The sequence below is a fragment of the Mytilus galloprovincialis genome, chromosome 13 (assembly GCF_965363235.1).
Source record: "Mytilus galloprovincialis chromosome 13, xbMytGall1.hap1.1, whole genome shotgun sequence".
In the NCBI taxonomy this organism is placed as follows: Eukaryota; Metazoa; Mollusca; class Bivalvia; order Mytilida; family Mytilidae; genus Mytilus; species Mytilus galloprovincialis.
In genome coordinates, this window is record NC_134850.1 from 62,948,997 (window position 1) to 62,967,437 (window position 18,441).

Consider the following 18,441-nt stretch of genomic DNA (forward strand, 5'->3'; position numbering starts at 1 on the left):
CACATCAAATGAATGGATAACAACTGTCATATTCCTCACTTGGTACAGGCATTTTCTTATGTAGAAAATGGTGGATTGAACCTGGTTTTATAGCAGTTTTATAGTTTTAAAGTTTAATGGGGCTCGCGGGTATAATTTTTTTTTTATCAATATAAGAATTCGCTTTTTTTTTCTATGAATAAAATGTATCCTTTACTTAACAGGAAAAATAAAATAAATAAATTGAGTCACCGTTCTTTTAAGATAATAATCTGCCTTCAAAAGAAGCATGCATTTTTGTTAAGGTCCTTTTTTTTCTGTTGAACTAATAGAAGAAAAAAGGTAATATCGAAATAAAAAAAGAACTAAATTACGAAAATCGCTCAAATTTAACAATAGTTTAGTTTATTTTAGTACAGCTTTATTGAAAAAAAAATCATAAAAAAACATAGGTCACCGATGAGTTAAAAAAGAAATTTTAATTAAAAAAGGACAATGTTTCACCTAAGGGAAATAATCTTGAGTTTTTTCAATGATATTAACATTTTAAAAGTCATCTGAGGCCGAAACGAATTGATTTTGTTGGTTGATTTTTGTAACATATCGTAAAGTAACAACTACTAGTGTAATAAATAAAACTTGTAACGAAAAAACAAAACGTTTAAACTTTGCTTCCTGAAGGTTTAGATAAGTCATATTTACAAATTGTTTAAAATTGATTGACTGGACATATGAAAACATTATATCACAAACAAAAGTCAGAAACTACATTAGTATCTGAATATATAAAAACTAATGCAGTTTCATTGACTTTTGTCTATTTCATGTTGGCGAGTTTTTATCAGCCGCCGTTGGTAATTTAAACGTAACATTATTAGTTTGAATACATTTATTATCTTAATATATGAATAATTCAAGCGAGAAAACATGGTATGTGTTAAAGTTTGTAAAATACCTTGTACGTCTTGCGCAGAGTTCGAATACGTTCTGTGGCTTGAAATATCTGCTGCAAAACAATTACACATTTGAATGTAAGTCATATCAGTACAAATCATTTTTTGTTTGTTTGAGCTTTTGATTCTGTCATTTTCAAAAGATTTTTCGTTTTGAAAATCCCTTGAAATTCGGTATATTTTTAAAACTTTTTGTTACCTTCCTAAAGACCACTTTAAGGTGGTATGGGAGTATAAATTAAAAAAAAATAGATTTTTTTCCTACTTTGCCAAAATGTAGTTTAAATTATGATTTTTTCAAAAATATAATAAAAATTATAGGTCACCGTGCATTTTCTCAAGCTACAGGTTGTGACAAAATGAAACAATTGGTATGGATTATGCTGGAAAATCATCATCCGGTGATTAGAAGCTAAACTAAATGATAGAATTGTAAAAAAAAATACGAGACGATAGATTTTAGTTAATACTTTAACTGCTAGAAGTCTGTTGTTATTTATGTATTATTGTCATTTTATTTATTTTATTTTGTTACATCTTCTGACATCGGACTTCTCTTGAACTGAATTTTAATGTGCGTATTGTTATGCGTTTACTTTTCTACAGTGGCCAGAGGTATAGGGGAGGGTTGAGATCTCATAAACATGTTTAACCCCGCCGCAATTTTGCGCCTGTCCCAAATCAGGACCTCTGGCCTTTCTTAGTCCTGTATGTTTTTTTAATTTTAGTTTCTTGTGTATAATTCGGAGTTTAGTATGACGTCCATTATCACTGTACCAGTATACACAATTTTTAAGGGGCCAGCCGAAGAACACCTACGGGTGCGGGAGTTTCTCGCTACATTGAAGACCCATTGGTGGCCTTCGGCTGTTGTCTGCTGTATGGTCGGGTTGTTGTCGCTTTGACACATTCCCCATTTCCTTTCTCAATTTTCTTTTAAGAACATTAAAAGAAATGATTTGGATACCATTTTTTATTTTCAGCTTAAATATAAATTAGCAAATTTTTTGTAGATTTCTGCAGAAATGCACTATTTCGGATATACCTTCCTTTAACATGCTTATTTAAAACATTCAAAACACGCAAAACTTATCTATGCTTTTACAAATATAGATATTTTGAAGTTGAAATCTTATATATATATATTTTTTAAACGAACATTCAGATTAGTTATCTACATTCCTAATATGTTTTTTTTCTAATTTGTTTGAAAATCTAGACCCAAAGTCCTCTGTTATTTACAATCCAAGACGACAAAAGACACCAATACCACCTTAACTGTTTTATTTAAAATATTAGCAAAAAATATAAAAGATACTACGCTATTATTTTTACCTGACAACACGAGTTTTGTCTACCAAAGACGTACCAGAGATGTTCTAAAAAAAAGTAAAAAAATTCCAAAGTGTTAACTAACTCACCAATTATTGCATCTATCATTATAAAACTGAAGAAGAGTATAACAGGTTTCATGTTTCACTTCTATTGCAGCAGTACTTTTGTTTAAGGAGAATTTAAAAAAAAAATCAGATGTTGGACAACTGTGTCAACCTCATGAGTATATTCACTTAAATCAATGACATGCATTTACATATAACAGCTTGTTAGAAACAAATGTTTGTTTCATGGTGTACACCTTCACCCATACAAAAGTTGTTGTTAATCAGCATAAATTACATGTAGTTTTAGCCTTGAATCAAACAACAACATCCGTGAAAGACCTACTTAGACTATTGATATTGCAAGTTTTGATATTCACAAAAAGTTTTGTTTTCTTGTTTATCCAAAATTAATAAGCCTTTGTTAACGTTCAATAGCCAGATGAGATTCTACACACAATTATCATTGTCGTTTATATACGCAACACGTTGTGAAATTTCTGACTTTTGATAATCAATATTTTCCATTCCCTATACAATAATCTTTTGACACGAAACGTTTTGAAAGTACGGGTTATCTACGGGTTATCTATGACATTTACTACCTAATACAGGGTGTGTTTTGAAAACATTTGAAGGCCAGGGGTTGGTAAATTATTGTGTAGCGTAAACAGATATATGTCTTTCATTTTACTCGCGTAGTGGTATTAACCTGTCCTTTGTACTAAAAAGCATTATTTCATATGGCTACATTTATAATTGTTTTGCTGAGCATATTGCTTTGGTTTTTTGTTGTGTATTAAACAATTATCATGAAGCTTTTTTTATATTTTTCATTTATGAAACTTGTTTTATGTGCTGCAATAAGTTGTTTTACTTATCTTGATGATGAAAGGGATAGTCAATATCTTCCTCAATGCTCTCCAACTTTGTACTTTATCTGGCCTTTTTTTGTTGGAGCGTCACTGATGAGTCTTTTGTAGACTAAACGCGCTAGGCGTAAATACAAAATTTGATCCTGGTATCTATGATGAGTTTATTTAAGCTTGTTTTTCATCGCCACAAACTCATGTGTTGTCCCTTTTGTTCCTTTTAGTGTTATATTTAACATTGCCATATAAGTGCGATGTTTGGCTAGACACAACCAGATTCAACCCATCATTTATTTCCTAACATGTCGTGCAGTCAGGGAAATGGCCATTTTTATATTATAGTTCGTCTCTGTGTGTGTTACATTTTAGTGTTTTGTTTCTTTTGTGTCGTAGTGCTCTTATATTTGACATGTTTGATGTGTTTCCCTCAGTGTTAGTTTGTAACCCGGATATGTTTATTTCTCAATCGATTTATGAATTTCCAACAGCGGTATACTACTGTTGCATTTATTTAGAAACCGCGCCAGTTGTTTATCATTGTGGCGTGTAGAGGCTTTTGTTTTAGCCTTAATGGCATTATTGTTAATTAAAGACCTTTGAATTAAGTAGACGTTTAACTCCGTTACATTTGTCTATTTCTCTAAAGACTAAAGATACTGAATTTATTTCAAATATAAAAAAAGAAGTTGTGGTATGATTGCAAATGAGACAACCCTCTACAAGAGACCACAATGACAGAGAAATTAACAACAATAGCTATAGGTCACCGTACGACCTTCTTATAATTGTTGTAAATTGTTTATTGATCTCCAACTGTCATTTTGGTTACTCGTATTGCGATCATCTTTTGTTATTCAATTAAAACGTATCGACTATATAAGAATGATTTTTTTACTCAAATCGCATTCGAATATAAACCTTCCTTTGTAAGTCGAAGTCATTTGGTATTTTGTGGATAGTTTTCTCATTGGAAGTCACACAATATTATCGTTTTTCATATTGATTGTAGTTCTTGCTTTATTGAACGTTTTAAACAAGAATTCTTTAGGGCAATTCTGCCACTGGAAATTGCTTTTTCATCTTATATTTTGTATATGCAGGTATATTGCGTTCCTGTTTAGTTTTCAACTGTATTTTTAAGTGCACTTTCAATCTTTTCATTATATACATATATAAATACTTTTTTTGTGTTTTTTTTCTGCTTTGTAAAAACTCGTTGTAAATCTATACTATAAATTAGATAATCAGCCAATCAATTAAATGATCAATTGAAATTGATAACGTTTATTACTGAGTGTTGTTGAAAAGTATTTTCCCATTGGCAGTCACACCGTTATGGAATAACCGTTTCACAAATGATATCGGATATGTTCCTTACGTCGTAACTACAATCCCCTTCCCTTTCATGAATATGACCTACCGAATTAGACTATTTTCCGGATTTGTAATCACATAAGCAACACGACGGGTGCCACATGTGGAGCAGGATCTGCTTACCCTTCCGGAGCACCTGCGATCACCCCTATTTTTTGGTGGGGTTCGTGTTGTTTATTCTTTAGTTTTCTATGTTGTGTCGTGTGTACTATTGTTTTTCTGTTTGTCTTTTTCATTTTTAGCCATGGCATTGTCAGTTTGTTTTAGATTTATGAGTTTGACTGTCCCTTTGGTATCTTTCGTCCCTCTTTCACACAATATAATCGTTTTTCATATTGATCGTAGTTCTCGGTTAATTGAACGTTTTAAACAGGAATTCCTTAGGGCAATTCTGCCACTACAAATTGCTCTTTCATCTGATTTTTTTGTAAATGCAGACATTTTCGTCCCTGTTTAGTTTTCAACTGTTTTTTTAAGTGCACTTTCAATCTTTTCATTATAAACATATATAAATACTTTTTTCTGTGTTTTTTCTGGTTTGTAAAAACTCGTTGTAAATCTATACAATAAATTAGATAATCAGCCAATCAATTAAATGATCAATTGAAATCGGTAACTTTTATTAATAAGTGTCGTCCAAAACTATTTCGTAAGAAGGAACACTAGTGCTCCAAGTATGAAGTTTTATTTCAAAGTTGTAAATTTTGGGATAGAAAGCTATAAATTCTTTTACCTTGTGCATCTAAAATAAAGTTTGTTTCTTTAAATTTAACTTCTTACATAACTTGTTCGGTAAAAAAGAAAAATGAACAAGAATTTCAATTTTATCTTTTAATACAAAATTTTATATTAAAAACCATTTTTTTGTAAATGCAGACATTTTCGTCCCTGTTTAGTTTTCAACTGTTTTTTTAAGTGCACTTTCAATCTTTTCATTATAAACATATATAAATACTTTTTTCTGTGTTTTTTCTGGTTTGTAAAAACTCGTTGTAAATCTATACAATAAATTAGATAATCAGCCAATCAATTAAATGATCAATTGAAATCGGTAACTTTTATTAATAAGTGTCGTCCAAAACTATTTCGTAAGAAGGAACACTAGTGCTCCAAGTATGAAGTTTTATTTCAAAGTTGTAAATTTTGGGATAGAAAGCTATATATTCTTTTACCTTGTGCATCTAAAATAAAGTTTGTTTCTTTAAATTTAACTTCTTACATAACTTGTTCGGTAAAAAAGAAAAATGAACAAGAATTTCAATTTTATCTTTTAATACAAAATTTTATATTAAAAACCATTACACAATAACATCAAGGTAAAACGCTATAACATTATTAATTTAATTGATTTAAAATAATAATATAAGAAGAAGAAAAAAAACGTTTTATATATCTTATGCATATAAACATTACGATATATTTAATAATAAAACAATCGATTTGTTTCTTTTTACAGCTCTATGTATTTTTTCGAAGACTCACCAATCCTGTTGTTTCTATTTACAGCTGTAACATATGCGCACTCTGACTATCTATCATTTTACACCTATCCTATATCATCAAGTCATTTAGTCTGTTTTCATCTCTGAATGCTATGTTAATCTTAATTTAAAATAACAGCCGACATTTGTACAATTTTCATGTTTATTTACAGAACTTAAGCCCCTATTTGATCATTTTTCATTCCTTTTAACAGAATTTCAGATCTCATTTGATCAATTATCAATTGCAGTTACAAGGTTATTCACAGAAAATTAGTCACAATTAGATCAATTAGATCATGTTTATTTAAAAGGCTCCAAAATAACAAATGTATAACAGTTAAAAAGAGTAAAACGTATGGCTTGATTTATGAACAAAGTAATGAACGAAAACGAATATGATATACAGCAACAAACGACAAAAACTTAATAACATGCGCTTGACTTCAAACAGTAACATACAGAATTTGGCGCGATGAAACTTGTTTAAAGGCGCGCAAATCCTCACCTAATTTAAGATAGTGTTGTAACAGTACAACATATGAACACACTATAAAAAAATCAGCTGAAAAGGACTTATATTATCAGCCGAAACACATTCAACAAAATGCAGAAAGGAAGTGGCAGTGTACTTATTCATCACCCAACAAAATGGAACAAATTACGGGTTATAGACTAATCCTATTTACTTACAGACAGTTCTAAGTTAATAACAACTGATTAGAAAAAATCAAGCACGTCTAAATTATCAATCAGTACACATCCAAAATCCAATAAAAGGTTTAAGATGTCATTTACAGTCAGAGGAAACATGTCATTGTGCAATGTCAAGATAAAGGTTTCGACACATTGTAGCGCCATGAATGTGTATATGTATATATTCCGGACCGTATGAGTATTTGGACCGTACGCGTACGGTCTGGACCGTATGCGTATTTTTTCAAAATACTCATACGGTAGGACGGTACGCGTACGGTCTGACTAACTTTAAGAAGTTGGTCAAGTTTACTGATTAGACTAGAATACATATTACAGATCAAGATAACTGAATTCTCGAATCAATTTTACATAAAGGCAACAGTAGTATACCGCTGTTCAAAATTCATAAATCGATAGAGAAAAAGTTAAATTGTAAATTGAATGAAAACGTCATATGCTATCTTTTTAAAAAAGACAGGTCATTTTAATCTGTTAAAATCCTGTATTTATCAATTGACATGGACTTAACTTTCACTCATTGAAATTGAAGTTATTGGAAGTTTTTTTATTTGAGAATATTTTACCTGATTTCACTCCCGGTTTTTAGTGGAGTTCGTGTTGTTTCTTATTTATTATTTATAACTGTTGATGGAAATGTCCTTTTGTTTTTTGAGTCTTTATTTACTCCTTTGTTTTACTTGTTATTGTCTCTAACTACCAAAACCGACAAAAATACTGGACAGAAATTATAAAAAAAAAAATATCTATGGAACTAAAATAAGTAAAAAAATAAATAAGGATTCTTATAGACAATTAAATAAAAACTTAATTTCAATTGATTAAAACTGAATGTTCACTTGTTTACTTTATTCATCTACTTGTAATAGTTTTGATTTGTACAAGCCAATAAAAGATATATGTTCGCCTAAAATTAACACATACTGATCCAAATACATTGAAGATCCAGCTCGTACTAGACCGTATGAGTATACACCTACGATACGACCGTAAACGTATGGTCGAACCGTGCGCGTACTGTCAAAATACTCAAATGGTGCAGACAATATATACAAATCAAAATGTTTTAATTTTAATTTAATGGTAACAAAAATAATATTTATACAAGTAAAAACATTTTTTTCAAATATCTAACTATGACATTGAATTAGAAATCTTGTAAAATAAGTTTATTTAAAGGATTGATCTTAAAGCCGCTATTTGATAAACTATCTTGCTTATTCATAAAATATCAGCCTGCATTTGATCAATGTTCATAGTTGTTTTTTTACAGAATATCAGCCACTATAGCTATTGGTTTAATTGTCATACAGAACACCAGGCTATTTGATCAAGTATAATGATATCTATAGAATATAAGCTGTCGTTTGATCAATGGTTATGTTTATTTACAGAAACTTAGACACAACTAAATCAATTGCATTGCTTATTTACCAAAATTTAACCACAATATTATCAACTATCATTCATTATATCAAATAATTTTTTTTAATAATTTGGATACAAGTTTTAGAATAGGATAATTTTAGTGCTTATTTCGACAGTTTAAGTTTTATCGGTGAAAATCGATGACATAATTATAGTCCAGATATAACCAACATGCTACAAAATTTATGACAAACAAAACGAAACATAGAAAATCAAAGACTGAGTAACAAGTTCCCCTTCTGAAACATGGATGTTTCAGGTTCTCTGGAAAGGTAAGCAGACTCTTCTAAACATGAAGCACCGATCACGAGAAAGTAAATAAACATCAGATTATTTCTAGTCTGTTTTCTCACGTTTATCGATTCTGAAAAGTCTACAGTTGATGCTTTGTCATAACATATATAAACGTTACTAACATTTAAAGAATCGGAACAATTTCACAAAACTTCTGCGTAATTTATCTCGGATTTGCCTACTCATTACAAGATAAATTACAAAATTCAGTGAGAATCCAATAAGCAAAGACAGGTCATTATAGTTTGTTAGTATAGTGTACACTGGCATTGCATTTAGTATTTCCAATTTACTTAGTGTAAAGGCCGAAAGTCTGACAATAAACACTGCCTCTGATAACACAAATATGATGCAAATGATAACTACTGTTAATGCTGAAGTTCGGTTTCTTTTCTGAATTATTGAGCTATCAGTCCACGGCAGATTTCTTCTCATGATTGTTAACTTGCATATTATGTAAATTGTACATAAAACAACTATTAGGCATGCTAAAGTTGAACACCCGTTAACAATAATGATCAAATAAAGGAAAATTTCTTAACCGTGACTAATATATTCTAAATCAAAACAACATCTGCCATTAATCGGTTCAATTGATAATGGCTCCTGGACAGTTACAATTGCCGAAAAGATACAAAAACTAAAGATAAAAATTATAACAGAAAATAGTGCATTTCTTCTATTACTTATATTGGATTTAGTCCACATTGGAAATAGAAGAGCAGCAGTTTTCTGTAAACATAGAAGTGTTGTTAAAAGAATGGATACAAAATGAAAGCTAAATAATGAATTAAAAATCACATTACCAATAAAACATTCTGCAATTTCAAATTGGATCCACAATACTTCTGCATTGTGATTGTAAACGTGATGACCATATTTTTGATAGGATATTAATGCTTGAACGGTCATCAACAGAGCTGTCATACTATCAGATATAGCCAAAGCTGACAAAAGAATGGTAACTGGTGTTCGGTTCTCCTTTTGTAGAAGTACAAATAAAACGAAGCTGTTTAAAAATATAACTACCATTGCTACTGTTGATATTATGTAACTAATTGTTGAAGATGGCACAGCAAAAACAAACTCTGCGTAGCGGCCCCAAGCGCTGCAGGATAAGTAGATTTCATTACAGGCATTTCCATCAGTAAGATTCATTATATTATCCAAACTGAGACGAAACGTGTCATTCTTGCTCACTTGGAAACCATTCGAATAAAGGGAGTGAATAAATTGTTCTTTACATGTTTGGTAGTTCAGTATGAAAAAGATACCGACTGTATCTGTGTTTGTCAATAACTCTGCGATAATAATACTATGTGTATTAACAATACTTTGCAGCGAAAATTCAATGTTAATTTGATTAGTGAAGTAAATCTTATCCGAGCAACGTGTCTGATTTGTCAAAAAACTAAAGATATCTTTATCTGTTATGACATTATTGTGCGTTTTAACGAATGTATTGAAAGTTGCCGTGCAGTGATTATCTACATCCATAAAATATATATTCACATCGGAAAAGTACGGAATCAAGTTTTTGACTAATCTGGTACTGTATTTCTTATAGGAGTCACATAGAATATCCCGAATAACTAGTCCTTTCTTGCAATCTTCAAATAAGTCTTTTAAATATGTAACGCTAATCATTTGATTTCGAACAATATTGATATTTTCTGATAGGGGACTGGAACAACTCTCGCTAACATCAACTGTGAAGTAATTTGAATTGTTGAACCACATCAAAAACGAATCGCCGGATTTGTCCATAGGATACAATCTTCCCCATGAAGAAGGAGATACTATATTTGTCAAATTCGTTGTCTCACAACTCTCCCAATTACCATATCCTAAAATAAAGAATAAAAAATATAAATTGAAAGAACAGATATAAAAAAGAAAGCAGAAAGATTTTTATTTTATTTGTTTAACTAGTTATTCATTTTATAGTGCTTTTTTCTGTTTTAAAGGACGTATATCCGTCATTGATAAATGTAAAGAATAATAGAATGTTAACGCAGGCCTGGTGTTACTAGGAAAATCAAGATATCAAGAAAATATTGACTGTTCCGGAAAGAGTCTGAGAGGCAAATGTTTTAGTGTTTATGCATGGTAAAGGGGAATCTAGACAACATTTTCGTACGCACAAGATATATGTACTCTTTTTCTAGCATTTGCAACATGACTTGCCATTTTTACATATACTAAGACGGAAACGTGGTTTGAAGCAATCCTTTTCATTGTTGCATTGTATTTAATTGTGATTTTGCGGCAAATAAAAAGTGTACAGGAACACAGAAAATAGTGCTTGCAGAAACATCAATGTTTTTCGTAAGATTGCCAGAAAGTTTAAAATAATAAAGACTATAAAAAAGAAAGTGTGGTATGATTGCCAATGAGGAACTCTCCACAAGAAACCAAAATGACACAGAAATTTACAAATATAGGTCACCGTATGGCCTTCAACAATGAGCAAAGTCCATACCACATAGTCAGATATAAAAGGCCCCGAAACGACAGTGTAAAACAATTCTAACGAGAAAACTAACGGCCTTATTTATTTAACAAAAATGAACGAAAAACAAATATGTAACACATAAACAAACGACAACCACTGAATTACAGGCTCCTGACTTGGGACAGACACATACATACCTAATGGTGCGGGGTTAAATATGTTAGCGGGATTCCAAATGTTTGCCGCAAGATTGCAGAAAATTTTGACCATTATGTATATTTACCGCAAGATTGCAGACAACTTTGACCATTCTATATGTTTGCCAGAACATTGCAATAATTACACAATACTGACTGGGCCTGTCTAGTTTGCTAACCATTTGAAATTGTGGTTAGAGCATGTTGTTTTAGCTTCGAAAATGCATTTCACATATAAGAGATCAAGACGCATTTTGGTTCAATAATATAGGATATTTAATATGTAAGTTTGTAAGTAAAAATAATTCAAAGAACTGCATATTTTAATAAAATAATTAATGTTATCATCATACATAATTAAGTAAGCATGCAACTATATATGATATGTGTGTTTGAAAAATTTAAGGTAGTATAAGTAATAAGATAAGTAAGTAAAAATATTTTGTAACTGATGTAATGTACCATGTTATGTTTACCATGTTTATAAAAATTAAGTTAAACTCTGTAATGCAATTATTACCTAGCTTTATACTCAATACTGTTTATTCCTATATGAAAAGTCTTAATATTAAAAGTAATCAGCTTATCAAGCCTGATGGGCCAATTATACCAACTACTATTTCTATTTTTATGAAATCTACAAAAGGATCAAAAGACATGTACAATGCTTTAAATGAAAAAATAACAAATATCACATCACAGGAAAAGTGGTCCTTAATCTTAAATAGACATAATATTATTTGGAATAAAATATACAGACTTCCGTTTTACATTACTAAAAACTCAAAATTACAGTGGCTCCAATACAGGATTAATCCCAGAATTTTGGGAACTAATAAATTACTCTACAAAATTAAAGTCTCACAAAACAATAAATGCACTTTCTGTTCGGACTCAATAGAAACTATTGAACACATATTCTGGACATGTCCAAAAGTTTTTGATGTTTGGGAAGAACTTAATAAATGGATATATTCAAAAGTCCAAATTGAACTACCACTTAATTTAGATATTGTCTTATTTGGGATATTAGAAAAAACAGAAAAAAACTACATAAGAAATCTCATAATACTATTAATTAAATACTATATATACAAAACAAAAATGCAATGTGGACAATTAAATAGTATAGCCTTAAAAAATTATCTTAAAGAAAATTTTTTTATTGAAAAAATAATATTTTATAAAAATAAACCACTGCAAAGAGCGTACACCTGCTGGAACCCCTGGCTCCAACTAATAGAATGATTTTATAAGTTAACTTTCACGTAATAAAAATATCTACCCAATCCATGCTACCTCAGATTAAGATTTTCTATTTTTTTTCAAATTATTATTAATAATATTATATGTTTATAGAAGGATTCAAAATATCAACTTTATGTACTTGTCTCGATTTTGCTGATGCACTATGAACTTATTTACTATTGTTAATATACATGTAGTTCTTTGCCAATAAACACATTACAAAAAAAAGCTTAAAACTCAATACACATTTGAGATTTATCCTTTTTCATTTCTTAAAACAGGTATATGAAGTCATTTGGGAATGACCCCTGCCCTTTTTTCAAAACTCAAATGCATGTATGAACAAGCAGGAATTGACTTTTAAAAATGTTGCTGTGTAATTTGAAAGAGATAAATTAAATGTGTCTACACACACGACATTGGTATTTAATATATAGTTCCTGCAAGTTTTCAACAAACAATTGCCGTAAGCTTGCAGCAAACAATTTTCAGAAGCTTGCGGCAAATCTAATTTGCATAATTATGTTTGCAACAAGCTTGCCGCAACCTTCATTTGCATGGTAAAATGGTTGTGACAAGTTTTCAGCAAGTTTTTGTTGCAACTTTGCGGCAATGTTTTGCCGCGGGGCTTATTTTTCGGTAAGGGTTATGGCTGATTTGTGCAAAAACAATGAAATTAATATCATCATGATGTACAAAAACAAAGGACAACCATTGCAATTTCAGGCATTTACATTGGACATGCACATTCACAATGTTGCGGAGTTAAACAAGTTATCTGGATCCCAACACTCTCTTTAGGTGTAACAATTGTACGATATACACAGTCATATTATGTCTTTATATGTCCTGAACAACAAAAGACACTAACTACAATTATGTGAGCAGTCGTAGCACTGATACAACAAAAGGATATGCAATCAATTGCTTAAGACAGAAAACTGTTTTTTTAATTTTGAAAAATATAAATGATCACATAGATGCACAAGTACAGCGATTGAACAAACAAATTGGATGTTTAAAAATATCCTGTTCAACTGACTTAGGGATTTTAAAACTAAAGAAATATTTTATTACGTTAGAATATCTTTAAGTAACCGGATATTGATCAACATACACACTAAATGTAATTCCAACAGTGTTAACCTCGATAAGTCTCAAAATGATATAATATAAGCAGTATCAACACATCGCGACGTAACTGGGCTATCATAAATTTCCAATTATAACCTTTCCATACAAATAGTCACATTGCAAACACAAAAAAGAAGGAAAAAACCTAAACAACATTCATTATTCAAAATATTCAGAACAATAACATTATATGTACCAATGATGTTCGAGGCCAAAGTGAATGGAATCGCTAAACCTATTAAAAAGATGGTGAGCTTATAATCACAAAAAAAAAACCAAACAAAAAAAACTTTATAGCCAAAGCTGGACAAGTTGACCATATAAAACCCATAAAATGAAACTTTTTATACTCACCTATTTTCTCTACAGGATACCCTTCTCGACTTGGTTCTGACGATAAACCATAGACCTGCATTTCATATTTGTCCTGCTCTGGGTGTACATTATAGTTAGAAGTGTTCTCATTACAAACTAATCCACATATTTTCAGAAAGATGAACACCAAAGCTGTATACATTTTTACCATGACTCACACTGACAGTTGAACAGCTCATAGACTAATAGACAAATTGTGCGATGGAATACTTATTTATATGGAACATAACAGAAACAGGATATTTGGCAGGTTTAACATTTATAAATTAAATGTCAATTACTAGCTAGTATTCATCAAACTAATCAGAATTTCGTCAAATGACTTTTTTAATGTTAAATCGTTATCGCTTTTACAAATGTCGGAAAAAAGTTTTAGCATTTATTCTACAATTCAATCGTATTGTTATAGGCGGGACCCTTAAATTGAATGTCATGGAATTTGCATGCTTAATTTCATGAAATCAAAGTAAGTAGGTAGCGTGTATAAAAAAAAAAATAGAAAAAAACTTCGAAGATTCGTTTTGTTTTATGTTTTTCTAAGTGATAAACAAAACTTGAAACACTGCAATATCCGGTAAATAAAAAGTAACTTACTACTTAACTATAAAAACAACACGTGATAAATTTTATGCGACCTATGCACTTTTCCGTATTTACTTTTATTCGGAGCGCACATTTTTGATTAGACCGTTGGTTTTCCCGTTTGAATGGTTCCCACTAGTAATTTTGGGGCCCTTTATAGCTTGTTGTTCGGTATGAGCCAAGGCTGCGTGTTGAAGACTGTACATTGACTTATAATGGTTTACTTTTATAAATTGTTATTTGGATGGAGAGTTGTCTCATTGGCACACTGACCATATCTTCCTATGTTTATATATCGTAATTTCTTCTTGTTGTGATGTTTGTCTAGTTACAAGATATACACCACTACCTCGGGCCCGGTCAGAATTCTCACACCAGAAAGTAGTACATATTTAAAACAAATTAATTCCTTCGCATGGATATAACCTTCAAAATATGAAGCATATATAGTAGTGTTGCCAAATCGTAGACTTTTGCCTAACCGGTTACTCGGATAATCGTTCGACCGATTAACCGGTTAACCGGTAATTCAAGTTGGTGTTTGAAAGCCTTATCAATAGAACCCTACACATAGATATAAGATGTGGTATGAGTGTCAATTTGACAACAAGTCATAAATACGCTTTTAGAATTGAAGTTTTTCCTTTGGCATTATAAGGCTTGTCTGTGAGGATTCCTGGCGAAGTTTGACTTTTAATATTCAAATACACCGTATCAACTATAGCGTTTGTACCAACTTCAGATTAAAAAATAAAAAAAAAAATATCTTAATCTCGTAGAATTGAACTGAATATGTCATAGGTCTGAAACCGATTATTCTTTCCTTTTCTCTTGTTGTCTCCGAAAATAATGGGGTGTGTTTCAATTTGAAATGATTAATTATAAAAAAAGAAGATGTGGTATGATTGCCAATGAGACAATTCTTCACAAGAGACCAAAATGACACAGACATTAACAACTTTAGGTCATTGTACATGCTGTACGACCTGTTTCTTCACTGTGTTTGCTTTTTTCTTTAAGCATGTTACTCGTACTTTCACGTATACATTGGGTACATTCACATTGGTTTGCATTTCACAATTTTTGAATTTAAAGTAAGACTAACCCTTGCACTACGGAGGTTGCACATTTAAATGTAGGTTTACACAATATTAGATCGAAAACGAAATAATGAAGTAATTAGTAAAATTAAATCTCATTACTGATTTAAAGTTACTGTTAAAAAAACATGTTTACTAATTATGTTTCTTAAAGATCCTGCCCCAAACTCTAATTAATTTTATATTTTTAGGATTAACAATAGCAATCAATATACTGGACAATTGATCTGTCAAACTAATTACCACGACGACAATTTTTAAATAAAACAACTATTTAATGCTTTGATTTTCAACACAAATTTATATCAAATCTATCGAAATTGAAAAAAGTCCGGTTAACCGGTTAGCGTTTTTGGTATTCGGTATTCGGTCGTTCGACCGATTAACCGGTTAACCGGTTAACCGTTGACAAAACTAATATATAGGTAATTTTGGTATCAAATGAAAGCGGAAAATTATGAAAACTTGTTTTTAAAACCAGAATGGATTGTATGACACTACTCTTTTTTGGTTGATCTTGTAGTTACTACTAAATTATTCTATATACAGTTTGTTTCACCAATTGTTTATTTTAGTCCACAAATACTGATTTATAGATGTCCATTACTGATAATTTTTTGTCATTTAAAGTGTCAATATTTTTTTTTTATACATGTGATATAATATCGATACTTCAAACTAATATATCAATTTTTCTGAGAAGTTTTTGCAATGATTAGGCTACTGAAAGCTCGGGTGCTTCAAATATATCTTCCAATGCGTAATTATAATCTAAATAACTGTTTTATTTTTATTATCTTTAACATATTGTAAACTACTAATATCTTATGATTGTGTCTATTTCAAAGCTTTAGACACTTTTTTCGTTAACTCTATATTCGTTTACTTAATCACCATGCATAATTTAATTAATGTCTGCAGTGAAAAGTGAATATCCTCAACTTTTAGAATCGTCAGTCTGTTGTCTTCAAGTTGTGTGCACACTCTGTACAATACTAAAACAACCTGACACGATTTAAAATGTATGCTCGCATCTGAATGCGTCAAACAACGTTTGAATTCAACTATATACAAAATAAACGTCAGTGCTTCATATTACAAAAATTAACTGAGAAATCAATGTGGCTACAAAAAAAGATTTGTTTTAACATAAATGTAATAAAGAGATGAAATCCAATTAAAGTAATGCAAACTTTTAACATTCAAAGGTCATTGATTGTAGTATTTCATCAAATTAAGTATTTGTTCTTCAGTTTGCTTTCCGATGAAAATGTGCAAGTTATCATTATTTTGCTTTTGTGTCGTTTCCAAATAATATAAATACACTTCTTTTCACTTTAGGGCATAAACATATCCGTCTTTATCTTAGAACGTTGTCCAAACAAAGAATCTGGAAAAGCATCATATCCGAACAATTTGAAGTCATTTTTATACACATTCTGTAGTTTGTATATAGAATCAATAGGAATAGTGTTATACGCATCAACAAACATTTTCTGTCTTTGTAATAAAATATCCTCCTTTTTTGATATTTTATTTGTTTTCAAAATAAGTGTCATTAATTGTGATGATGATATGTTTTGCGACTCTTTTTTATTCAAGGGGAGAGAATAATTCTCTGAAATTATTCCCCTTGTCTGTAACTTTCTCCAAATTCGATTCAATCCAGAATATCGATTCATGCATCTATCAGACTGTTGTCGAAAAGCAATAACAGCTTGTACAGTATCGTATATGGCATCATATTCATAAAGTTCGCTAAAATTGTGTGTTATATAATACGTTGAATTTATTCCAAATTTGTTAAATATATTCAAAGTATCATTGAGAAAATTTTCCATTTTGCCAATATAACTATATTGGACTTTACATGGTCTACATATAGAACTTATGGGTATAAAGTGATCATCCAAATGTTCTATTGGCGTTTGAATGATATACTCCACTAGGTCTCTGAACGTAACATCACTTCCACACGAGGTTGTATTATGGATTGCTTTCATAATGTTGACACCAAGCGTTTTCCAAAAATACGGATTAGGTGAATATAATTTATCGATGTACGCTGACAAAATACGGGAATAAGGATTTCTGGTGAACATAAAACTGTTCTTCACTCTTAACATATTATATATCCAGTTCAAGCTATTCATTGCACAAGTTCGACGGTATTTCCTGTTTTCGTCTTGTGGTTTTATACTGAAAGGGGATACGTTTAAGCCTTTGTCTAAGCAGTGGAGAAGACGTCTCCAAAATGTCGATCCTCCCTTGTAAACTCTACAATAGGCAAACTGGTGTTTATATATTGGCATTATACTGCCCTTAAAAACTGCATCCATTTTGCTTTCATTGGATGAATCTGAATTACATAGATGTTTTGGGAAATGGTAACCATCTTTCAAATTGTCGTCTTTAATCTTTGTACTTTGGATGTTCTATAATAAACAAATGAAATAAATGTTTTTAATCGTAACAGTTGTTGTAGTAATAGTAAAAGTAAAACCGTAGGAGTTGATGTCAATAAGGAAACTTGATAATTAAGGGTTTCTTTATGTGAACAATGTTACATTGCATTCATAACCCTTTTATTTTTGGTATCCTTTACGTCTCAAGACAGGTATTTTATTATCATTTTCAGTAGTTTTCAAAACATGTTTGTGTACGGCTGAAGTCAATGTTTGTCTTGTTGATTTGGTCAAATTACTGATTTTATAGACTAAATATGCGCAATGTGTTTTTCTGTTGAAGGTCGTACGGTGACCTATAGTAAATATATACGGCATTTCTTCTCTGAAGGAGAGTTTTCTTATTGACAATAATGGTTCTTTAATTTTCTTATCTCGTTCAAAATGATTTTTGAGGTCATATTTTCG

General features: G+C 30.7%; 1 protein-coding gene across 1 annotated transcript; it reads right to left on the minus strand.

Annotated features, from left to right (window-relative positions):
- Positions 1–16,525: 16,525 nt before the first annotated feature.
- Positions 16,526–17,997, minus strand: LOC143057679 (carbohydrate sulfotransferase 11-like). The gene has a single exon (XM_076231035.1). The coding sequence runs from the start codon at positions 17,905–17,907 to the stop codon at positions 16,906–16,908; it is 1,002 nt and encodes a 333-aa protein (XP_076087150.1). The 5' UTR covers positions 17,908–17,997; the 3' UTR covers positions 16,526–16,905.
- Positions 17,998–18,441: the final 444 nt, after the last annotated feature.